At 43.2% G+C, this 25,355-nt stretch overlaps 1 protein-coding gene across 1 annotated transcript; it reads right to left on the bottom strand.

Annotated features, from left to right (window-relative positions):
- Nucleotides 1–1,059: 1,059 nt before the first annotated feature.
- Nucleotides 1,060–17,273, bottom strand: NIM1K (NIM1 serine/threonine protein kinase). Its single transcript, XM_011373865.1, has 3 exons — nt 16,286–17,273; nt 4,012–4,280; nt 1,060–1,929 (listed from the first exon to the last, which is right to left on the bottom strand). Exons 1-3 carry the CDS (start codon nt 16,575–16,577, stop codon nt 1,180–1,182), a joined length of 1,311 nt encoding a protein of 436 aa, XP_011372167.1. The 5' UTR covers nt 16,578–17,273; the 3' UTR covers nt 1,060–1,179.
- Nucleotides 17,274–25,355: the final 8,082 nt, after the last annotated feature.

Below are 25,355 nucleotides of genomic sequence, written 5' to 3'. Positions count from 1 at the left end.
TGCTGTAGCTTGTTCTACTAATCCTGCTGCATTAAGTTCTTTCAGGTCTCACTACTCTGCAGAAGATGATTCTGCAACAGATTGGACTTAAACAGAGAGAGAATCTGAGTAGAGCCAGGGGTGGGGCTGGGCTATATCGGACAGTTCCTGTGCACACTTCAGATCCTTTTAGCCATACTTCTCCTCCAGCCACTGATGCAGCGGCCGTTTCCATGCAATTTCTAACAGCTTCATGCAGATCCTACTTGACCACATCTTGTCTTAGGCCAGGGGTGCGTATGTACCTCTTACTTCCCGCTCCAGGGCTTCTCTGACACTAAGGCATGGGAAGCACAAGGGAACCCACCTGGCATTCATACAGCATAATCTGAAAGCGAAGGACAGGCAACACCGTGGGGCCACTCTTAACCAGTGGTGAACAGGGGCTGATGGACAAATGCTTTCCCCTTCTGTACCCTGGCCAGATACCTGGGATGTGTTGCCTAAGGCTCCTCAGAGGATCCAGCAGGACTGGTCAACTTGTACTGGCTTTTTTTGTTTCTCTCCCCTGCCCCTCACTCCCGCTCTCTAGGATCACTTTCCAAATAACAACTCTACACGGAAGGCTTTGTCTTGAGCTCCATTTAGGAAGAACTCTTAGCTGTCTAAAACCTGTCTAAAACCCCTAGCTGCCTGGTATGCTCTTGGCCTGCTTCTTATTCAGATCTCAGATTGCCATCTACTCAAAGTGACCTTCTCCAATGATCTGATACAACGTAGCGAGCTTCTAATATCAGATCATCCCATTTGAATTCTGTGCGTAGCATCTATCACTAATATTTTTTTTTTTAATTTTTTTAGTGCCTCTGTCCAGCACTAGAATATTCTGCATAAGACAGGAAGAACCTGGCCTTTTTTAATTCTTTGCTTTTTCCTCAGCACCTTAAACAGTGCCTGGAACAGCAGCCACTGAATAAATACTTCTTGATTAAATGAATGAATGCTAGAGTTTGAGAACAAGAGAAGTTCGCAAATCAAGCCAGAATCTGAGCTAAGAGAACTTTTTCGGGGGCGGGGGGATGCATACCTTAAACTTAAATTTATTTAAAAATTACAAAAAATGTCTCCACCAAGTTGTCTGTGAAAAAAATTAAAAGCAGCAACAATGATCTTGGTTAATTACCAACAGTCTAGTGCAATTTATAAAATTGAACAAAATTTGGACGTGTGTCTTATGCCTCTGTAGACACGGGACCCTTTCTTTAGGTCCCTTTCTTTAGGCTCTGGCAGTATCATTATTGGGACACTTTCCAAAGCCTTTTTCCTTTGGACTCTGTGTAAAATAATTCGATAGACCCCTGTGATGGAGCTTCGGGCATCTCTCCCTTGGTTGTTTCGAATATGCTCTTCTGTAATACCCAAATGTTCTAAAGTGCTTTTGACTTCATTTTCTTCTTCTTTGAGGGTGCTGGTTTCTGACAAATGTTTCGGATCCAGTTGAAAAGGTTCCAGAGGGGTGGGATATGGCACCCCTTGCATCCATTCATTGTTCATGATGGAGTCAACCCCATACCTCTCAGTGGGTATGGGCTGAAGGACGCCCCGGATGAGTCGGAGGCAGGGCTCGGACACATATGGAGGCACGCTGTAGGTGCCCTCAAGGATGCTCTTCTTCAGTTTGGCCACAGTCTCTGCCCGAAATGGCATGGTGCCAGTCACCATGAAGTACAGAAGCACCCCCAAGGCCCAGATATCCACATACACGCCGACGTAGTGCTCGTCTCGGAAAAGTTCAGGTGCAGCGTAGGGAGGAGACCCACAAAAAGTGTTCAGCATTTCACCTTTTTTACTCACTGTGCTGAATCCAAAATCACCCACTTTCACACAAGTATTACTAGTATAGAATACATTTTCTGCTTTCAGGTCTCTATGAATAATTTGATTTTCATGCTGTGGAAGAAGACATAGGAGAAAATAATCATTTCCAAAGTAAAATATCAACATAAAAAAAAATGCATCAGTTGCTTTGAAACAGTGTGATGGCATAATAACAGAAATTCAATGCTGATTAATCATGTCAGCAAACCTCGAGAGCTGCCCGGTCATAACTTTTTGCCACACACAACACCCACATGCCCCAAAGAGATGACAGGTCTTATTCTTCCGTGGATTAAGAATTGGAGTCTGTCTCGCACGTGTGAACTCAGGAATAATGCCAGATCTTATGAAACTACATGTTCTGAAACACAATGAAACAGTAATCCTTCATTTTTGAGGCCATAGACGGATTTTTCTGGCTCAGCAATCTCTTGACAAGGGCCAACATCAAGAAGGCTTGGGTCCCTCTGCCAGCTTTCCAACCATGCTCCTTGGGGTAGGCTCCTTCATAGAATTCAGTAGAAGGGAGGAGGTTATGTTTGACAAGCTCCTAGTAGCAGGTCCCACTGTGGGTTGTGAGCACATGCCCCCACCCCCACCCTTGCATTCTGAAACCAGACAAAAAATCTTGAGGCCCCTCGACTTGTTCAGTCCCAAGGGCTCTGGGGGAAATGGTGTAATGTTACTTTTCCCCAAGGGCCTCCTGTGATAATAATCCAGGGTTTGGAGCCTGGCAACTGGTTAATTCTAGGTTCAACGATGCCATGCGTATTGTGACTGTCAGTTTTCTTCTTTGTAAAATGGGATACTGATAGGAACCTCATAAAGTTGTTCTGAGAACTATATGTGATGCTGTATCTGCAATGCTCAGCATGGTCCTGGCTCGCAGTAAACACACTCAGTAAAATCTGGAACTATGTCTATGATTTACCCTCCCTCTTTTCAGAGACCAGAGAGCTGTGAGCAATGTCATGGACAGAGCTGCAGAGGACTCGATCTGCACTCTCTACTGCTGGGTTCTCTTCTGGTCTCTCACCAGATTTCTTTTCCAACTAGAATATGAAAGATTGTTTTTCCACCTGTTCTATTGCATGATATGAATCTGGCTTGACCCTGACCCTGATAAAGATAACCGCAGTACAGGCCACTTAAATTGACAACTCACGGTGGTAAGTACTACAGGCCTAAAACACTCACCACCATTACAACCAGGTTCTTCTCTCTTGCTCACTTCTTTTTTACCCTCTTAGACTCCCCCCACCCCACTATCTTGGGTTCCCCAGCTTACTAATTCCCCTGCTAATAATTTATCCAGGAAGTCATTGATCCCAGTCCTTGACCCACAACGACCAGGCAAAGGAGTAATCTGGAAACGGCCTCTCAACTAATATAGACTCCACGCAAGTGTCTTTTTTCTGTCCGTTGGACTGAGATCTGGGTAAAGAGGGTAGCTCAAACTTCTGCACTAACAGAGTCATAAAAGTGGTAGTCAGGTATGTAAGTCAAGTTCCTCCTGTGTGCCCAGCATAAGGGCAGCGATAGAAAGGAGGCAGAAGAACCAGTTCTTAAAGGAACCAGGGAGTGTGCTCCAGGGGTCCAGATTTATTTAAAGAAATAATTGCAGAACTAAAATAAGAATGACATAATCAAGTGTTAATCTGCTGAGCACAGAGGCAGCAAGAGCTTGAGATGTTCGCCAAAGTCAAGAAGATCCATGTGCGCTGAAGTGGGGTGGAAAAACGTTTCAGAGAAAAGAGACAGAACTGAGCTGGGTCATGAAGTGTGAATAGGATTTGGAATAGGAGAGGTGTGAAGAGGGGAGAGGGCATTCTCAACACAGAGTTAGGAAGGCAAGGCCAAGAAGCAACGAGGAGCCATTTCTTCAGGTAATGGAAGGTGAGAAGTGGGTGTGGCCAGGGAGTGTGTGGTGGTGGTCATCCAGCTGCCCAGAGTGACTCCTCCCAACTTCCTCCGAAGCCAGGAGGCTGCCCTGTAAATGGGGATCCTTGGGCATTGCCTGAGCAGCAAGGAGCATGATCCCAGTCAGGATTCTGACTCTCACAGGCTTCTGTCTCTGGACACTTGGATGATGGAAAACTAAAGCCCCATGCTCCCATCGTGAGTAGAATAAGAGAAAGACTCGGGCCCACTCACCATGTGCTTCACGGCAGACACGATCTGGGAAAAGATGAGTTTGCTTTCTGGTTCTGAGAGCTTCCCCTCAGTGCTAATTTTCCCGAAGAGCTCCCCACCACCTGCATACTCCATCACCAAGTGGAGTTTGGATAGGGTCTCCACGACCTCGTAAAGGCGGATGATGTTGGGGTGATGCAGTTTTTCCATGCTGGAGATTTCGCGGGATAGTAGCCGTTGGGTTTTCTGGTCTAACTTGGTCTTGTCCAGGATCTTAATGGCCACTTTTTCTAGGGGGGGGGAAAAAAAGGTCAAAGGTTATGCCAGTGTTCACAGGCTCATAGAAATTTCGAACTGGAAGGGACCTAGATCTGCCCCTTTATTTTACTAGACACAGAGGTTAAAGGGCAGTTCCCGTGCTCACAGAGCTTATCAACGGTGATGACAGAGAGCAAAGTTCTTGAGTTCAACATCGACATTCATCCCTGATCATCGGTGTGTCTTCCACACACAGGTGTTGATGCCAACGCCTGCCTCCCCAGGAGGTTTCAGTGCGATGATCTTTATCCAGTTTTCTGGATAAGTTAAAGCTCCTTTGCTTGGCTGAGAATGCCCCTCTTGATCAGACTCTGCCCATCTCCTGAATCTCATCATCCATCACTCTAGGTCACCATCCTCACCTCCCCATGCACAGCTTCAGTCCAATTGTTGCAGAAGGTTTTGTTGTTCCCTGAAAAGGGGCTGAACATTCATGCCTAGGACTTTTCTTCTACCTGGATCATTTCTTCTATCTGGTTCATGTCCCCTTCCCTGTTCTTGACTCGGTTAATTCCTGATGGCCCCTCAAGGCTAGGCTCAGAACCAACTTCTTCCAGGAAGCCTTCTATGACACCTGTCCTAGGCAGATCATGGCATCCAGGTTTGGGGTATTCTCTGTACTACCATCTCAGCACACTGGCCTCTAAATGTTGACTCCTTGTTAGTCTCCTCCTCGTACCCCCTTCCTCGCGTAGGCTATGTTTTACTTGGATGCACAGTACTCAGTGTGTGGAGTGTTGGCGAGGGCATAAGGAGGCCGGCACTGTAATGCATTGTCAGTGGGAGCACATGGGCATAATGGTTCTGGACTATAGTTTGACATTTTTGTATTGAAGGCCTTAAAAGTGGTGGCACCCTTTGACCCAACCATTTCACTTTGGGCTAGCTATTTATTTATTTATTTATTTATTTTTAGGTGAAGCAACCCTTGGTTGACCTCACAGATTGCAAGGACCTTGTCAGCTTACAATCTCTTATTTTTTTTTTTTTTTAACGCCGTCAGCACCTGGTCTTCCTAGATGGTCTCCCATCCAAGTACTAACCAGGTCCGACCCTGCTTAGCTTCTGAGCTCAGGGTAGCGTGGCCATAGACTCACTTTTGGCAATTTAATATTAAAGAAATCACCTGACACATGTACAAGATTGTGTGGGTAACAGGACTTCTGCGATATTGAGAACAGAAAGAGAAATGGTACACCATACAGCTATCAAAATAATGATGTTGATCTTTATTTATTGACATGAAAAGATGTTCAATATGGAACAAGTGAGGAAAGTACAAACATACATTTGCATAGAAAAAAATCTGGTGAGATATTCACCAAAATGTTTAGAATAATTATTTTATTAATAGCGGGCTCAGAGACAGTTTTCCTTTAAATTTTTCTTGCTTATCTATATATTCTAACTTTCCTCCAATTAATTATATAATCTAATTATACAGTTAATATAGATTAATTGTGTAATAAAAATAGTTAACGTTTGAAAATGAATGAATCTCTACTCCAAAGCAAAACTTCATTCATTTTTTGGTTCATACTGAACCAGGCTTTCCAGTAGATAAAAAGGATTTTCTAGGCAAGTAAACAGGGAGAACAAGACCGCAGGGCATCTGTTCGACCTACTTGCAAAACAATTGCTTTGAAGAACTTGGGCACAGTAGTTACCGGCATGAAAATAGACCGCCGCTAGTTTATAATAGGCGTGTTATTGGTGTATTACAGCAGGTACATTAGGGCTCCTAGAATGGAAAGAGGCAGGGTGCACTGGGGTCTGATACAGCCACACTAGCTCTGGGGGAGGCGATGCTGGAGAAGGACGAGGTGAGCCAGAACTGAGCAGGGCCCTCAGGGCTGTCATGTCAGTGGGCCGTGGGCCCCGGCAATGGACCACCAGCACCATGTTACCTGAAACAGAAACATCTGATTTTGTGTAGCCTATTGCATGAGCTGTTCTTTTAAAGGCAAGAATAATGAATTCCATCCTTCAATCTGGTAGATCGTCTGGAGAAGAGGCCACCGCCGCTCCTCGGTCCTCGCCCAGCGCTGGCCCAGACTTCCAGCAAAGTGCATGTCCCTCTCCTCTGCCCCTCAGCCACGTGGCAGCTGCACACGGCTCCCCACATTATGAGTGCTCAGGATCAGGTCATTGTGCAGTTCAGGCTGCTCTCGCAAACCTCCCTTTAGCACAGTCCTAGTTTTACTTCACTTTTTAAAAGTTCATATTTGAGTGGTTCTTAGCAAAGGCTATCCCTGGATGGCCTCGCTCTAGTCCAGACCTGTACCCTCCACTTTGTGTTAAATCAGATTATATCCACGTCTCATAACATACACGCATAATCATATACAACGTTTAAAAAGCCCTGGCATTCCAAAGTGGTAGAAACTGCTGCTCCATGAAGGACTGGCTCTCTTCCAACAAATGTTCAGTGAGTCCCTACTGTGCACCAGGCAACAACAACAAAAACAGAAACTGTTCCTACAGTCCAGTGAGAAAGAGACTTTGAAAAAAGGCCCTAGTACACGTGTGGCACAGGTTAGGAAGGGGAACAGATGGGAGACCAGAAAGGCCTCCTCAAGAAAGGACACTTAAGTCTGACCAGAACGTGAGGAGGGGGACCCCACACTTGGCCGTGGGAACGGCGTGTGTGTTCGAGGACCTGAGAGTACCCCCATCATGCTGGACACACAGAAAGAGGGCGCGTAGCCCTAAATCAGCCTAGAGTCGTGGGCGGGAGTCAGATAGTCCAGAGGCTCGGTGGCTGTGTTAAGAAATGTAGCCTTTATCCTGAGGGCAGTGGAAAGACATTACAAGGATTTAAGGGAGAGTGTCATAACCTGATTTGCATTTGGAATGAATACTCTGGCTGCAGTGTGGGAAATGGACAGAGGAGGAACAAGCCTGAGAGGGGGGCCGTGGTTTCACAGGTGACAATAGCCATCCCAGAGGGAAGAGCTCTTGCTGGTGGCGGGGGAGAGCGAGAGAAGTACACAGACTTGAGAGGTAAGTCTGGTGAAGAGTCTGACACAGGTCCCACCTCGTGGGCAACACATCTCTTAACCCAGGACGTACGCACTCGAATGTCTCTAGAGGACAGGGTGCTAAGTGGGTGGCAAGCTTATTGTAAGCCAATAGGGAGCAGTGGGGACTGTGGAATCCTGAGGAGTATGTGCCCCAGTGCAAAGGGGCAGCTGCTGCTCAAGGCCAGATTGGTCCCATTTGGAATGTAGGCTCGGTGCTGTCAAATTTGATTTTTTTTTTTTCCAGAGAAGCCAAACATCTGAATTTTTATGCAAATCTTCCAATTATTAATTGTCAGCAACTAATTCAAATTTTTAAACCTAGAATGGACCAAGCAAATATGTCTACGCAGGACCAAGGGGACAAGGGGAGAGAGCGGCTATTAGAACCTAGACAGTGTTGTGTAGCAAAAGCCGCCTTGAGGGGAGCTAAAAGCTTCCTTCCAGACACATGGCCAGCCTGCGTCAACCTTACAGTGAGGGGCTGGGGGAACAGATGTCCGGCCCTCCCTCTCCTTCCTATGATCCCCTGCAAGGGCTCCCTACAGACCAAAGCCAACCGAAACCCAGAGGACTAAGGAGACTCCACGTAGTCTGGGACGGAATGCGGGATGAGGAGTGGGGCAGTCGGAAGATCCCAGCACAGCGGCTCAGAGGGGAAGCGTGTGGGATGACTAGGGGATATACGCTTAGACTGGAGGTCAGGGAAGATTTTAACATTTTCCCCAGAGTCTCGGTAAGTGTTAGCTAGAGGAAAGCAGAGGAGCGGCATTAAGGGGAGGTTCTTAGACTAGGAATGTGTAGGAAAGAAGATCTTGAGGCAGGAAAGACCCTGATGCCTTAGGGTAATGGTCTTTAATCGGCTTCCTTTATCGATAAAATGTTTTCAAGTGCTACTCTAATATACGTATATTTACTTATAAATTAAATGCTTTAATGCTAATACACATAATCATAGAAATTGAAAAGACATAATTACAAATAAATATAAATGGAAATGCTAATATTTTCTTCCCTCATCCCAGTGAATCATCTCAGGCACCCCCTAGGGTATGGTAGGGAGACCACTTGGAGCCACCAACGACCTCCAAGTTGCTAAAACCAACAGTCAGTTCTTCGGCTTCATCCCTCCTCCTTGAAACACCTTTACCACTTGGTTTCTGGGACAACACACACCTGATTTTTCTCCTACCCCTTGCCGCTTTGATGGCTCTTTTGCTGTGTCCTTTTCATCCCTGTTGCCTCTAAATGTTGGATACCTGAAAGCTTAGTCCTTGGACCTCTTCTCTATGATTATTCTTTAGTGACTCCAGATGCATAAATACACCTGCCTATACGACCGCTCCCCTTGCTTGTCTTACTTTGGGTTCTGCCAGAAGCAGATCCGGAGGCAGAGCTTCAATTGCAAGTAGGTTATGAAGGAGGTGACACCAGGAAACAGTGGTAGAAGAATGAGGAAGTGAGACAGCAAAGGAAAGGTGGACAATAAAGGGTGTGTTACTGAGTAAGTTACCACTTAGTCCCGCTGAGAGCTGTATCGTGAGATGAGCTAGAGCCGGGGTACTTACACATAGACTATTGTCAGTAACTGGTTGCTGGCTGCTCTTGGGGGGTGTTAGTTCCCCTGGATTTCTGGCCTCCCATGCATGCAGGAAGTGAAAGCCCAGCAGTAAAGAGATGGAGAAACTGGCATTTGAAGGTCAGGCCTGCATGCAACTGAAATGGTAAGGCCCAAGGAGACTGGGTGAGGCACCGATAGCATCTGCCATGTATATATAACAGATGTGTAATAGGCATGTCCAACATAACATATGCAACACTGAGCACTTGCTCTCCCCACACCCCAAACCCGCTTCTGCTACAGTCTTCCCAGCTTCACTAAATGGAAATTCTATTCTTGCCACTGTGCAGAACAAAAAACTTGAGTATTCGACTCTTCTCTTTTACACTCCATTTTCAATCTATCAGCAAATTCTGTTCTCTCTCCCTTCTAAATATAGCCAGTCCAGCCACTTGTCAGCATTCCACTGCTACCTTCCTGGTCCCAGCCACCATTACCTCTTGCCTCTATTATTGCAATAGGCTCCTATTTGATCTCTCTTTTTCTGCCTTTGAACCCTTGTAGTCTATTTTCAAGAGAGCAGCCAGGGTGATCCTATTAACTCATAAACCAGGTCATGTCACTTCTCTGCTCCCTCCGCAGGCTCTGGTTTCACTCCTAGGAAAAGCCCAAGTCCTTACTATGACATATTGGGCCTACCTGATCTGGTCCCTGCTACTCTCTGCCCTCATCCCCCATGGCCATTTCTAGAGAACAACAGGCACACTCCCACCTTGGCACTCTTACGTTTGCTGTTCCCTCCGCCTGACTGCTTTCCCCGTATGCATCCATAGCCAGCTGTCTCATTTCTTTCAGTTTAATTATCACTTTCTCAGTAAGGCTGTCTCTGGCCAGCTTACCTAAAATTACAGCCCTCAATGCTCCATGTCCCCCTTCCTGCTCTATTTTTCCTCTTATCACTAAATAACATAATGAATGTTTTAGTCACTTACTTTTGTCTCTCGCTCCCCACTAGACTATAGTAAGCTCCACAGGGCAGAGACTATTATTATTCACTGCTGTATCTCCAGTCCCTAGAAGAGTGCTTGTTGCACAATGTGTAAGAAACAAATATTTGTTGAATGATCTCATTTAATCCTCTCGAGAAGCCAGGACAAGTACACACTCAATTCGTACCTTACTTTTTCATTTACTATCATGTCTCACACATCTTCCATGCTATCACACGTTCTCCATAATCATGACTTTTAATGGCTGTTCAAACCTTCCATCTAGTGTGTATGCTTTAATTTACTTGGCCATTCCTATATTGCTGGAGCACATAAATTATTTATAATCCTTTGCACTATAAATAACATCGCAATGAACTTTTTTTTGGTTATCATATTTCTAATATTGGACTTATTTTTAAGATTCACAAAAGTCACTTACTGTTTTTAAAATAAGAAAACACAATTTTTAATTGCTGTTTTAATGAATGTGTTCAAGAGGAGGGATCACTTTTTTTTAAATCAGAGAGGCCTTCTCTATTAAGCTGTACTAGAGCCTGAGCTAGTTCCCTGTCCTTTCTTCCCAGGAGATTATAGCATAGAGAACCTACCAGAGACTACTGCCATGCATATGTTTTCCCTACCAATACTGGATTTTCATGAGAAGTTAGAATACTAACTTAATTCACCAAGTATCTGTGGAATGTTTATTCTTTATAATGCTTTGGGGTGGGGGGGGGACTCCAAAAATCAATATAATACAATGTCTGGCACCTAGGAACTTGTGGTCAAGACACCCAAGACTTTCACCATACCCTGGATTTGTTAAGGGTATGGTGAAAGTCTTGGGTGTCTTGGTCACGAGACACTAAGAATCTTGATTCTAAGATAAGGATCATTATCTCATTTATACTTTCTCTTGACCTCCATGTACCCCAGGTCAGTGCTTCCAAATCTTTACTCTTGTACTAATTGCTTGCTTTAAGCTCTTCAATGGCTCCCCAATACCAAAATCACAATATCTAAATATGCAAGAAGAATCTCCATAATCTAGCCCCTGACTACATCACCCGTATCTCCCACTTCTCTGGGTGCATCCCAGGCTCCAGCCTGAGTTACTTTTAAATCTCCAAATGCCCCCCGACACTGGTTCACACCTCCATGTACTTTGCATCTTCTCTCTCTGCCTGGAATTCCCTTTCTCCTGTGTCTTGCATAATTCCAAATCTCAAAACCCAACAGAAGCCTTTCCTAGTCGACAGACCCTTTCCTGAAGGGTTTGGGCACAATCGAGAGCACCCTTTGTCCCTTACTTGGTGGCAGAACTTATCGATTGTTTCCTGTTTCTCTTTGTTACGGACTGTGAGTCCCTATGAGGATGGAACTGTATCTCATTCATCTTCATAAGTCCCATAGCAAAGTACGGACACAGGAGTGTTTATTATATTTTTAAAAGGAGGAATAAATGAACTGATAAATAAATAGAGAGAGAAGGAGAAAGGGTTCTGGAAACATGAGACGAGAGTAATAGAGAGGAAGAGCAGGGAAGAAGAGGTCAGGAAGGGCAGCAGCAGAAAAACAGACGAGCACCACTTGCCTCTGATACTTTTATTTGCGACAACAGATGGGACATAAAATATTCAGAAGCCGAGTGCATCATCTCTTTTGAGAAATTTTTAATCAGCCTTAAAGAGGACGCATGATAGCTTCAGCTTACAAGGCCCAAGGGAATCTAAGATGTTAGCTATAAAAATAAACTCTGGCCGGCAGGGGCCTGTATTAGAGCCTTCTTTCTAGAGACCAAAGCAGGTGGCACCTTTCTAAAAACTACTGTCCTAGGAGCTGCTCCTGGCACTGAAACCCTCTGCTCTCCTGGGAATCTCCTGCCTTTTCTTATCCAGACTGTCCATATTTCCTAGAAAACCTGATGACAATTCTGGGCAAGTTGGCTTTGTATGGGTATCGTATTTATACAAATCACTATGCATATTACCTAGTCTGACGTGACCTGGCAATGGGATGGGGGATGTGAAATTTCTGGCAAGCCTTTTACACCGCTCGCTGATAAATCTCCTTCCTCTTTTAGAGGTAAAGGTTTTAGAGGAATGTTCTCCCTTTCTTTCCATGCCAGCTAGCTCAGGGGAGCCAAATGTCCTCTCTCCTTTTACGAGTCACAGTCTTCCGGTCTCGACTCTATCATCCTCCCCCGAGATTCTGTTTTCCAATATCTGAACTGCCATCTCTTTCTTCATCCCCTCTCATCAGTTTGCTTCTGGGTTTTCCCCTCCTTCACACTTCTCAGGTCCTTTCATTCTCATTTCCCTCCTCTTTCCTTGACTAGAGGGCTCCCTGAAGGATAGAACCCCAGAAGAGAGATGAGGCATGGTACTGGGACTATGCCAGTATGGGATGGGCCTACGAATCAGGAGGCGAGGTCAGGGATTCTTTTTTCTGTTGCATCAGTCGAATGTGCTCAGTTACCTGCCATTACCTTTTCTGCCTTATTTTAAATTGTTTGTTGAACTGATTTTCCCACTGCCTATGCTTTTGGCCTTCCTCCCCTTTGGAACATACTATCCCATAGCTAGGGGGTGACTTGTACCTTTGATAATAGAGCGACTCTGGCAGGTTAGGAGTGAGGAGAGCATGTCAATGAGGTCACCGAAGTCCCCAACTGCATAGCAGGAAAATGTTGCATTCTCCAAAACTCAAGAGACTAGAATTAACTTAATTTTGTAATACAACAGACAGGAAACCTGTGGAATTCAAGAAGAAAGTCACTATAAAATACCAATTGCTGTTCTTGTTCCTCTTCCCTTCTCAGAGACACTTCTTGGGAACTTAGGGTCTGCTGAGAAAGTCGAGGGGCCATGTGACCCTCAGGACTGCAGCTGACTTGACACAGGCATGCCCTTGACTCAAAGGTAGCCCAACATTGGCTGGCCAGTGGGCAATCATAGTCTCTCTCTTTAAAATCTGACAAATAGAATGAAGCTAGTGGGATGGAGACAGGCAAGAAAGCTGAGAGATTATGGAGATGAGGGACTGGCAACAACCATTCTTGTCCACGTACCTTCTAACTGAGCCGAAAAAGCCGCTCAGCGGAAAGAAGTATGAAGATGGAATACATTCATCAAGGCCAAAGAGGGGGCAAAGACGGTAACATCTTGAAATCTGGCTCTGGATCCACAGTATTCCCCTGAACACAATACACCCCTTTCAATGTGAACTAATTTGAGTAGGCTTCTGTTCCATGAACGAAATGGCATGTGACTTAGCCCTAAGACCTAGACTTCTTTGAAAGCAGACTAATAATAGCATTTAATGAATATTACGTGCTCTGTCTAGGCACGTGATAGATATTCAATATGTTACATTTTGCTCCTCTTAGCAATCCTATATAGCTGACATAGTTTCCTCAATTATACGTGAGGAAACTGAGGCACAGAATGGTAAAATAACTTGCTCGGGTCACACAGCTAGAAAAAAAAAGAATTAGAACTTCATTCAGGTCTGGCTGACTCCAAAGCCAATATCTTTCCACAATATTGCACTACCTTCTGCTGCTTAAAGACACGTTGGCAGATCCATCTTAGACACTGAACAGGGAGACGGACAGGTGGGAAATAGGCTGCAAGAAGAGCCCTTCTCTGAGTCTTGGGTGTATACGCTCTCACTCCATAATTGTTTCCTGTCTCCTTGGACCTTTTGCATGCATTTCGAGGGCAGGGCCATCCTTGGGAGTATTGCCACAAGAGAGAAGAATGGCCTACGAGCAGGCCTGAGTCTGCCTGGGGTCCGGTGTTGGAGAAGGCAGTGGTCCCCTTTCGGCTGGCTGATCCAGGCCGGGGATGGAAGAGATGTGTCCTCTGCACTGGACCCAAATCCAGAGGCAGCTAGGTGGAGTGAAAGGACACTGAGCTCTAGACCTGTCTCTGCAGCGATCTGGGGACAGCCACTTCTGGGCTTCCATGTTCTCATTTATAAAATGCAGGAGGACTAGATGAGGTGTTTCCCAAAGTGGAACCTTTAAAACTCAAGGGGCACAAAATGATTTTAGTGCATGAAAACAGCCTTAAATAACACTGGTTCGCAGCATAAAAATGTTATTCCCACATTAGTTCCCCTTTAGTTCTAGTTCCCATAATTAAGGCAAAGAGAAGGCTTCAGACTGGTCGTTGGCATGTTTTAACCTACTTTCTATTACTTGGTAATTTTCCTTAAAACTTTTTAAAAATTGCTAAGAGAGCAGATTAAAAATTTTTTCATCATACACCAAAAAACTGCAACTATGTGAGGTAATGGATATGTCAAATAAACTTACTGTAATTATTTTACAATATATAAAATCACTACATTGTACACCTTAAATTTATACGATATTATATATCAATTATATCTCAATAAAGCTGGGAAAATAAATAAATAAATAAATAAACAAACATTTTAATTTGTTTGCATTGTATTTATTTTTGTCATTACTCTCGATTTTTTTCATTACCGTCTATTCATAGTGCAAGTGATGTTGGTTTTCCTTATTTTAATAATATTAAATGTCTTTTTAAAATAAGTTTATTTAAATAAAAAATAGAGTTGTACGAATGATAGCTACAATTTATTGAGTGGTTACTATGTGTCATGTACTTCATATATGTTATTTCTAATGCTCCCAACAATTCTAAAATAAGAATCATTATCTCCATTTTATAACTGAAGTCACTGAGGACCGAAGAAGCTAAATAATATGCACAAAGTCAGATGTCTAATAAGTGACTGAATAAGGATATGAAACAAACTTGTCTGCTTCTGGAGTCCATGTGTTTCCCGCCGTCCCACCCTGCTTCTTCTGCACTAGATTCTCACATCTAAACCCGCTCAGGAAACAGCTCAGAGTTGGCCACATCCAGCAGGCTCTGCTCAGACTTTTGCCTCTGTGACTTCTTTGCTGCACTGGACACTCCCCCCTCTCCGAATCCTTCTCCCAGAATTCCTTTGTCCAACTTCTCTTCCCCTTCCTAATCATGTTTTCCGTCTCAATTTCTGGCCTCTTATCTCCCCATATGTTTGGTCTTTTGTCTTTCATTCTTGCTCTAGACCAGTGAAAAGCAACCTCCGTCCCAACTAGACGTGACCTACAGCACTAGGTCCACTTTTACAAGTAAAATAAGCGCTATGACTTGCTGCATGTTATAAGTGAGGAACCGGAGGCTCACAGGAGGACTGTAGTTTACAGGTAAGTAAGTTGAGTGGCCGAGACATGAAGCCATGAACCCAGACACTTGGGATCAGAGCAACATCGAAGGGGACTCGGAGCTCCAGAGACTTGGGATGTGTGTGCGCACACACACGTGTGTATGTGTATGGGGGTTATGGTGCTTTTTCTATAGAGGCCCAACATAAGAATGGGAGAGACATGGGATTGGGGGTTGGAGAAGAAGAGTGACTTTAGAGACATGGTGGCAGGCTGGATCCCAGTGGAGAAAATGTCAGTATGTGACCCTCAGGGAGACGGTAGAGCCCATGGGCTTTACCATGTTGGTAAATTCGATTGAGTTGCAAGCATTTCTTTTCTGTCTTGTAACTCCCTTATGGTAAGTCTCCAGGCTTCGGCCAAGTTAGAGGTAACTCGGGGAAGTGCCCACACTGGGTTGGGGCAGCATGGAGCTGCTGGGCTCCCTGCACAGTTCCTCCCTGAGGCCACAGTGGTGGGCACCTCTGGTCTAGAATCCAGAGTGACCGGTAGCCAAGCAACCACAGCTCTTTGGGAGAGCAAGGAACCAAGCAACACTGAGAACTAGTACAGAGTAGACTTAAAGAAGAGAAGGTTCTGAGATCAAATCCCGTTCCTCCAAATGTAGTTGCATCCTCGGGTAAGGAGGAGAGACTGGACCCTAACATCCACCAACAGTGGTGATCCAAGAGGTCTCCTGGGCCATTCTGTGTGTCATTGGCAATGACCCACGAATACAAACAAAAGTTATAAGGACTTGCAATATGAGTTGCCCTGGAATAAGAGGTTGCCAAAAAATGAAACCAAGCCACACTCTGCTTCATTTCTCCAAGTGAAGGAGGACAGATGCCCCTCAATGTTTGAGTGGATTCATCCACATGGTATAGTGGGAGAGTTTTGGAATGTCGGAATCAATCTAAGATTAAACGCTGAAGCCACAGGTAACTTCTCTGGATCTTAGTTTCCCTATCTGTACAGTAGAAAGAAAAACATTGACTTTACACCATTACCGTGACAGTTAACTGCGATAACAACGGACAGCGGCTGGCACCGGGCTTGTGCTTAGCAGGGGTTCAGTGACAATGCTTTACTTGCTTCCTTGGCCCTGGACGCCTATCCCACCCACAAACAAGGTTCCGATACCACGCGGGGTCATCCTTGGGAGGTCGTATCCTACCTTTGGTTAAGGAGTGAATCCCAAGCTTGACTTGTGAGAAGTTCCCGCTTCCGATTTCCCCTCGGATTCGGTAGAAACCGATCCGTTTCCCCAGCGTGATCTCTCTCACCACCTTCTCATCTTGGGACATGTCCTGTGTCAGCTTCTCAAAAGGGGTCAGCTGGCGAGCCTGCCCCTCCTCCTCCTCCTTGCTGCACTCCGTCTGACAGCCACTTTCCACGCTGTCCCGCCAACCCCACCTGGCGTAGTGGGGGTTCACCAGGCCGCCTCCATTCACATACACTGCAGTCATTGTCACTGCAGCCTCCCGTCTACATCTCAGCCAAGAGGCGCCGATCAAGGGTGGGTTGGGAAGGAGCGGAAGAGGCCCAGTGGGTGGGAGATGGGAGGTGAGGACGGACAGAGGCCCGTGTCCGTGAGAGCTGGCCTGCGGAAGTCGGAGGAGGGCAGAGGCAAACGGGCCAGCAGAGCCTACCCAGCCCAACCAAAAGCTGCCCGCCTCACCCGAGACGTTTCACACTTCCTTCGTGTTGAACTTCCCAGCTCTAACTGTGCAATTGGTCACACATTCAGTTACCATAGTCACTTCCCTGATCAGGCTCCAGGAACTTTCTGGCTGGCGGTGCAGTCTGATGCGCTCTGGTAGGTGGCTGTGGCCCAGGACAAAGGTTCCAGTTTGCTATTTCCTTCGAGGGCCAGAGGATCTTTCACTTTGCTGTGCGAAAATGTGGCCGATGCCCCCAGGTCCCTGCTGCTGGCGCTTATCTCTGACCCTCTTCATTTTGCACTTCTCTTGCTGGCAAGTTACAGGGCTACAGAGACCTAATAATCTGGACCCCAGGGAAGAAGAAACCTGCAAATCAGCCTTCTGGTCACACGGGCAGCCAGAGAGGGATTAAATCCCTGCAATGTCACTTTAGCCGGCCTTTATTTAGATGAGCCTTCCTCTAAGCCGTGAGCTGTCTCAAAAATTTGGCAGGTGCTGGTTCATCCTAAGAACAGAGAGTAAGAAAATATATTAGCCCATGCCAATGCACCGTACCGGTTTTATAATGAATGTGGAATTGCTTTTTAAGCCTTAGTCTAAAAACACTATAGCAATTTCAGTTATGACTCATACCAGTAAATAAATGCTTGATTATGTACGCTCTAGTAAGAAAAAAATGTACATACACACACTCCTCAATCTACATTTTAGAAAAGCCCTCACAGCCTATAAATATTTCTAGCGAAATAATTTTTTTTTCTTGACGTTTAGAAAAATATGCATGTTGCCTCGGGTTGTTTTAAAGCCAGATTTTTTAAATTATAATATCACAGTAATGATGACAAAGATTTTCTATTAATACTAGTTCTCAGAAGTTCACATATCGATTCAAATAATGTTTTATATTTCCTTTATGCTGTATGTTCTACAACTTTTCTTACGCTGGTTGCTCCCACTCTCCTGCTGTGTCATTCAGTGATGAAGGCTAGTTTTTCTCCTAGGCTTATTTTCTGGGTGTTTCTGATCAGGTGTCAGCTCATTTTAAAGGTGCAGAAACAGAGGGTAATGTTACTGAGGGTAAAAGTCTACAGCATCCTCAGTGATAAGAAATACTTCCCAGGTAGAATGTCTTCATGACCTTCTTCCCTGCACCCTCCGGTAAGAAATAATTACTTCTTTTCTGAGTCCCCACAGCACTTTGCACATTTCCTAAAATGTCTCATCTCTGTGAAGGTGGGAACTGGGTTTAATTCATCTGTATGTCCTGTTCCCCTCCTGTCTCCCTCAGCATGGAGCACGATGTCCTACATAAAGAAAGTGTTCGCTAAATGTATTTTGAAACTGATTTTTAGATTTGAGCATTCTGAACCAAGAACCTGAATCGCAACATGAGAGAATGCCTTGGAAATGTGAATTTCCATTTGTTTGATAATATCACATTATTACAGTTAACTACAGGGCTGCTTATATTGTTATTGTGGGTAAGTATGGGGTTACCAAATAAAAATAAATAAGGACAGGAAGGAGGAGACTGCTGCTCAGCACTGTTCTTGTTTCTGCAAAGGGAGAGTGGCAGTGGGAAGAAGGATACCAGACAGAGACTTAAAGGGACCAGGTATTAGTACCCACACACTGCTCTACGTTAGAGTCTGATGAGGGTGTTTTAAAAGATGCTCTTAAGATTAAAAATCCTTAATTAGGTTGAGAAAAATCTAAGTCTGATTCTTAAGCTCTCTGGGGTCATGGACTCCTTTGAGAGTCTGATGAAATATATGACTCTACCCCCTGGAAAAGAAGCACACACACATAATATGTGACCAATTTTAAGGGGTTCACAGACCCTCTGAAACCTATCCCTGTACCTCAGATTAAGAATCTCTCTGGCATTAGATCTGCTCAGATCCCTGGCAGAAAGAGAACACAAAGATGAGAAGTGGGTTGCATTCGTTGTAATTCTGAAGGAAACCTTAGCTTAACTGATGCAAACTGAGTAATGACTTTAGACAGGATCCAGAGCTTGATCACCTGGCTCTGTTAAGAACTGCTTGGCTCTGTGTCTTTCCTGGACTTTCACAGGACCTCAGTCTCACCACTGTGCTGTCTGTGTCTCCCACCTCCTACTAGATAAGCACCTGGCAGGCAGGAATCTTATTCTTCTATCTCCCAGGACTCAGCACAGTGCCTCATACTCATTGATAAAGAAGAAATGAACTAACTTAACCAATTTATTCATTGTTACTTTTAGGTCTGATTTAGTAGAGGTATGTATTTTTATTTATAAACTGATAATGCTATCTCAACATTAACTCGAATTCTTTCGGAAAGTATATTTCAGTTCACATTTCTCCAAGGAAGGCCTGGGCTACCTTCTATGGCTATCAAACTTCCTGGCCCCACCCTCTTGTGCAAGTGAAAGCTGAGCTCGAATTTCACCATCAGATGGAGAATTACTACGGGACTGCTTGCAGAGGACAGAAATGCGAAGCCTCCCCTAACCTTGCCCTTTCCAAAGATCAGCCCTCCCCAAGCACCCAGGTTGTATGTCTCCTGGAACCTGCTATCTGGCTGGCCCCGCAAGGCTCTGCTAGGACGTTTTTTCTGTTTTCCTGGTTCCCCTGCTCTCCCGATCTGGGCTCTGTATTGTAAACTCCATTCAAACCTGTGATTTACAGGTTGGTTTTAGACTTGCTACCTTGACTGGTTGCAGATGCCCGCATGAATGGCTCTCCTTCCCCTCCCAAGTAAACATAGAGGGAGGGATCGTCAGGCTCTGTCTTGGATTACATACCCTACACTCACAAATTAAATGTCTGTGCACAATGGTTTTGAATACACTTGTTTTGCACAATGGCCAGAGAGACAGTTAATCTGTTTAGATCAGATAAAGAAGCTTTTACAGTTTTGAAAATGTTGCTGCCGGGGTTTATATTGAGGAAGAATTGCAAGTTGGGACAGCTAGCAAGCCAGCTGGAAAAAAAACTGAACCCCTATCTCACACCTACTAAATTCCAAATAGATCACCTAAGTAAATGCAAAATAAATGAAACCATAAAATATTTTTTAAATCAGAATTTTAAAAATAATCTCAAATATTTTTATCATAAAAACATTAAATTTGACTACATAAAACTATAACTTTCTGTTTGTCAAGAGTATCATAAACAAATTCAATGATAGTAGAGAAAATAGTAGAGAAATAGTAGAGAAAGCTTTCCAAGATACGTAATAGACAAAGGGCTAATTTTCTAGATAAAGAATTTTCACAAGTTGATAAGAAATACACTAATTTCCCAAAAGAAAAATGATAAAGAACATGAGCAGGCATTTCACAGAAAATACAAATGTCTCTATACTATATAACAAGATATTCAATCTCACTTACAACCAAAAACGTACACTGAAATTAGACTGTTTCCAAATAAATTTGGAAACTACAAAAAAAAATTGATAACGCACTAGTCACAGAGGGTTGGGGAAACAGGAGTCCTCATTTTATGTGACTGAGAGTATGAACTGGTACAACTGCTTGGAGGGCCATTTGGCTGTAACAGCTATTAAAGTACAGGTGTGCACATTCTTTGCTTCAACGATTTAACTTCTGGAATTTATTTTATACACACATGCACAAAGATATACTTATTTCTAATATAAATATAGATAGACAGATTTTCACTGCTGCATTGTTTTGTAGCAAAAAGCTAGAAATTGTTTTAATACTCATTATAGGGTATTTAACACTCATTAGATATTTAATGTCTAATCATTATGTTGTACACCAGAAACTAATATAATATTGTATGTCAGCTATAATTAAAAATAAAATTCATCAAAAAGAAAGTTACCCTTGATGTCTTGACTATTAGCTCCATGAGGGTGGAGACTGTGTATTTAAGTTAACTTGATAACACATGAAACCAGGAATTTCAAACACATGAGGAAGAGAATAGAGTCATGTTCCAATAGAAACATGGCAGAAATTCAAGCCCTTCAACACAAAGATTTGAATCTCATTCATAATTCATTTCCAAAGCACAATCCTTTCCAATTTTTCTGAGGGAATATGCCTGCATCCAAACAAACAAGGAATGGCAAAAAGATAGAGTATGGAATCACGGTTTGAATCACAAGCAGGTGGCCTTGAGCAGAAAAACAAAATGTATTCTTCATCTCCTCAGAAATAACTAATTTAGGAAACACGGTTCTGGAACATGCCTGCCTATTTGCAGCTCATGGTTTATTTTTAGGAGATTAAAAATATTTGCAAGTCGAAGCAGAAACTACTTTTTTGCTGCCTTATAACTTTCTTCAACACTAGTGTAGTGTGTTCACTAAGAAGCAGGGAACAACATTGGAGTGATGGCCTTTCGGGGATGTTAGAAAAACATTCTTTTCTATCTGAGCAGAACTCAAGAAAGTCTGTCATGGCAGGAGGCTGGAGGGCTGTGGTAGCCGAGGAGGAAATAGTGTTTCGGAACAAAAGCTCTTACTCTCACTGTCATAAAAAGTTCAGGTGGAACATGAAACCTTTACTAAGAGCCTCCCATACCTCATACATGATCTTTCACACAGCATCACCAACACATCTTAAATATTTACCCTGCAGTGGAGGTGAGCGGTGGTGGTGGCAGGAAACAGGAGAGAAGTTATTAAATGTAAAAAAGTGAGCAAGTGTCAGTGTGCAATAGCAATCTGAACTAACGGAATAGAGATTTGTTTTTTTAAAAAAGATCTTCATAGAGATGGAAATTTAATATGTAATAGAGATGGGATTTCAAACCACAGGAAAAAAATAAATAATTCAATATATAACACTCGTATGGACTGAACCAAGAGATAGCTTAGGTAGGTTTTAGCTCTGCCACAACCTCAATTCTCCATCATATCTCCCCATTGTTCAATATAGGTAATTTGTGTGTTCTTAAATTACTATAAAGTGACATGCAGACATATATAGAGGCTCACACTTTTCCAGTAATATTACTATCTCAATATCCACCTACATAGAAATTCTGGAGTTGCTATTGAGTGCTAAGACATGTGCATATGTGTATGTGTTTATTTGTAAATTCATAAAAAAAAAAGGGTCTGGAAGAACACAGATTGAACTAGTGGATGACAAGTTAGCAGGGTGGAGAGGGGCAGAGTGAGTGGTTCAGTTGGGAGTAATGAAAGGGAGTATGATAGAGGTTGGTAGTTACCCTCCTCTAAATGTTCTTCCTTCTGTTGCAGTGGTTCTCAGCCTTGACCTGCATCAAAATCACTAGGGAGCTTTTTTATAAAGCAGAAGCCTGAGCCCTGCACCCAAAGATTCTGATTTAATTGGTCTTGAGGGAGGGCATACTTTTTTGTCTCCTTTTCAGTTTCCCAGACGATTCTGTTGTGTAGCCAGATTTCAAAACCACTATTCTATAACATGAAAGTTTTAGCTGGATGCATTGCTACCCAGCTGTTGTATTTCCCAGCCTCCCTTCTGGTTAGGTTTGGCCAGGTCAGTCCTGGTCGTGGACAGTGAGCACAAGTGATAAACGCAACTTTCAGGTTGTGCCCTTAGAGGAAGAAATCATGCCCTCCACCTCATCTTTCTTCCCTTCTTCTTGCCGGCTAGAATATGGATGTTGTGATGTCTACGGAAATGGCCATTTTAGACCAAGATGGAAGCCACGAAATGAGGATAACAGAGCTATGAGAGAAATGGAGCCATAGTCGCCACATTAGCCCTGGATTGCTGACTTGTAGATTCTGATGTGAGAGAAATAAGATTCTACATTCTTTAAGCCTATGTTGGTTTGATCTTTGTTACAAAAACCTAATATTTATATAACCTAATGTTATACAATATTTGTAATGTTTACATGATAAACCTGCTTAATTTCTTACTTTATATGTTTCTGTATCATTTGAATGTTTTATAACATGTATAATTACTTTAAAATTAGAAATGTATAAATAGATAGATGATAGATAGATAGATAGATAGATAGATAGATAGATAGATAGATAGATAGATAGATAGATAGAGATAGGTAGAAAGACAGATAGTATGTGTGTCAAGGATAGAATAACAATTGATTAACAATTGAAGAGACTTCAGAATTTGGTTTTCTGATATCTCAAAATATCTCAAATTATAACCTCATACAAAGCAAATTCACAAACATTTATTGAGGAATAGTCTCATCAAAGAAACTAAGGGGATATGAATAAGTATGTCATTGTTTTTTAAAGTACCATATTTACTTAACTTACTTATGAGTAAAAAGTTAATTTCAGCAAAACAATATCATGCATACTTTTCAAGTAATACTGTTAATCTAAATTTCATTGGTTTGAAGTTTTGTTTGTATTTAACTTGGTAAAATTTGTTTTGCTTTATAGTTGTATACAAGCTGTAAGAAAAAAGAATTTAAATGAAGTTTTAAATTTGCACATTTTTCAGGATCTTTAATGCAGAATTAATTATGTTTGTCTATAATAAAATAATTTAAGTCCCATCTATCCAGAAAGTTGTGAGAATTTTATTCCTTTAAAAGTTATTGCTACATGATACAAGTTTGAGAAACTCTGCTTTTGAGGGAGATTCCCCCAAATCAAACAATCATTTGGGGTGTGGAATAATCACTGATTTGGGGTCAGAACGAGGTTGGGGTTTTGGCTTTCCCACTAACGGCCTGTGTGACCTTAAGCAAGTCCCTTCCCCTCTCTGGGCTTCAGTGATTTTACTGGCAAGTGAGAGTGTTGGACTCCATGATGTCTAAAGATCTTTCCAGCTCTGATCTTCTGAGATTCTCCGTTTTAACAGAAAAGACATTTGTGGGAGTAGGGGCAGAACCCTCTTGAAGTCTAAGTTTCACATTGCCCCCTTCTGGACTTTTATAGCATTCTCAAGAATTAGATTATTAAAAAAACCATACACCTACATAGACATGCTGAAATATTATAGCCCAGGTCTTTTCCCCCCTCACAAAAAAACTTAGAAAGCCAGATTTGAAGGTTTTTAAATAGAAGTATTAGAAGACAATCCAAGAAAGAAGAACTGGCAAATGGCATCAAAGGAGTGGTCGCTGACATGGAGGAAGAGCTGGGCTCGGGAGAGTAGTACAGTTTCATTGTCATCTAATTCCCCCAATATAATAAGTATTATTAGCTGTTCTTTATCAAGAGCCTACTATGTACTGGGAACCAATTCTTTTGTTTAATCCTTCTAACAGCTTCCAGCCAGGCCTAGAATATCTGTGTCCTGAGTGGCTCCTGCTTTTCCCCACAATTTTGCCCTTTTTCCTCTCAAAGTATTCCCTATCCTGTAAAGATGGCTCCTTTCCCATTTCCTTCTAGAAGACTTCTTTGACTGCTCCTGACCACACGGCTCCTATCCTGTGGCACTTGAGATCTGTGTCTCATAATCAGGCCCTTGACTTCATATGTTTTCTTTTTTATTTGTGTGCGTCGAGCCTTCCCCGAGCTCTCCCTGTGCACATGTGTCTATGCACAAAGCACCGAGTCCACCTCCCCACACTCCCCTATCACCTAGGACACTGCTGCTCAAACAGGGCTTATAGCTCACGAGATGACTATCTTTATCCACACCCTTCACCTGGTTCCACTGTAGGGGAAATTACTTGGACTTTGGGTAGTCATCTCTTATATTTACTCCAAAGTAGGAAAACCAAGCTTCTGATTTTCTTCCCCAGACTTGATTCTCTCGCATCTGGTAAATGGTACCACATTCTTCCAGGTGAAGCCAAAAGCCTTAACTCCTCTTTTCATGTTGTATCTCATGTTCAATCTGTCAGCAAATCCTATTGGCTCTACCTTCAGAATATATCCACGACACAATCACTTTACCTCATTATTACCCAAATCACTATCTTCCTATCGTTGCCATTGAGTCCAAGCCACCGTCAGGTTTTGATTAGAGTTACAGTTTCTATAGCTTGTCTCAGGGCTTCTGTCGTTTCCTGCCCCCGGGCAGCTCCCAACACAGTCTGTTTCAAACAGAGCATCCAGGGAGATCCTTCTAAAACAAGTCAGATTACGTCACTTCTCTACTCAAAACCCTTTGATGGCTTTTCATATCATTCAGAGTAAAAGCCAAGACTCTTGAAATGGGCTTCAAGGCTCTTTCCAGTATGTCCCCTTCCTCTTTGATGTCATCTCCTCCAATCTCCCCACTCACTCCACTCCAGGCTCACTGGTATCCTCACTCTTACTTGAGGGCACCAGGCCTGCTTCTAACTCTTGCAAACTCCTACTGATCCCCTAAGGATCACTTTAGGTGTTTCTCTTTCAGGAATCTTCCTCACCCACCCACTATAAACCAGGTGAGAGTTCTCTTTTGTAATTCCAACATCTGTGGCTAGCTGTGATTTTTCTCCAACTCTTTGTACAATTATGACTTTTACATGAAGCTGTCTCTCTCATCAAATTGTTCATTCCTTAAGGGTAGTGATCATATGTGACTTATTTAGACTATATTTCTAAGAGCTACAGAAATCAAGACAGTGGGTAAAGATAGACCAGTCAATCAAAGGATCAAATAAAGATCCCAAAAATTGACCCACGGATACATATGATCAATTGATTTTC

This window comes from Pteropus vampyrus, unplaced genomic scaffold, assembly GCF_000151845.1.
Source record: "Pteropus vampyrus isolate Shadow unplaced genomic scaffold, Pvam_2.0 Scaffold234, whole genome shotgun sequence".
Classification (NCBI taxonomy): Eukaryota; Metazoa; Chordata; class Mammalia; order Chiroptera; family Pteropodidae; genus Pteropus; species Pteropus vampyrus.
Note: the sequence above shows the minus strand (reverse complement) of the source record. Positions and strands in the feature narration are given on the sequence as shown.

Bases quoted from the DNA above. Each gene is read 5' to 3' on its own strand.
- NIM1K (XM_011373865.1), bottom strand. From the start codon at position 16,577: ATGACTGCAGTGTATGTGAATGGAGGCGGCCTGGTGAACCCCCACTAC. The intron at 4,281-16,285 runs GTAGGATACGAC...CCCCCCCCCTAG, and splicing joins GATTCACTCCTTAACCAAAG to AAAAAGTGGCCATTAAGATC. The intron at 1,930-4,011 runs GTGAGTGGGCCC...CTTCTTCCACAG, and splicing joins TGTCTGCCGTGAAGCACATG to CATGAAAATCAAATTATTCA.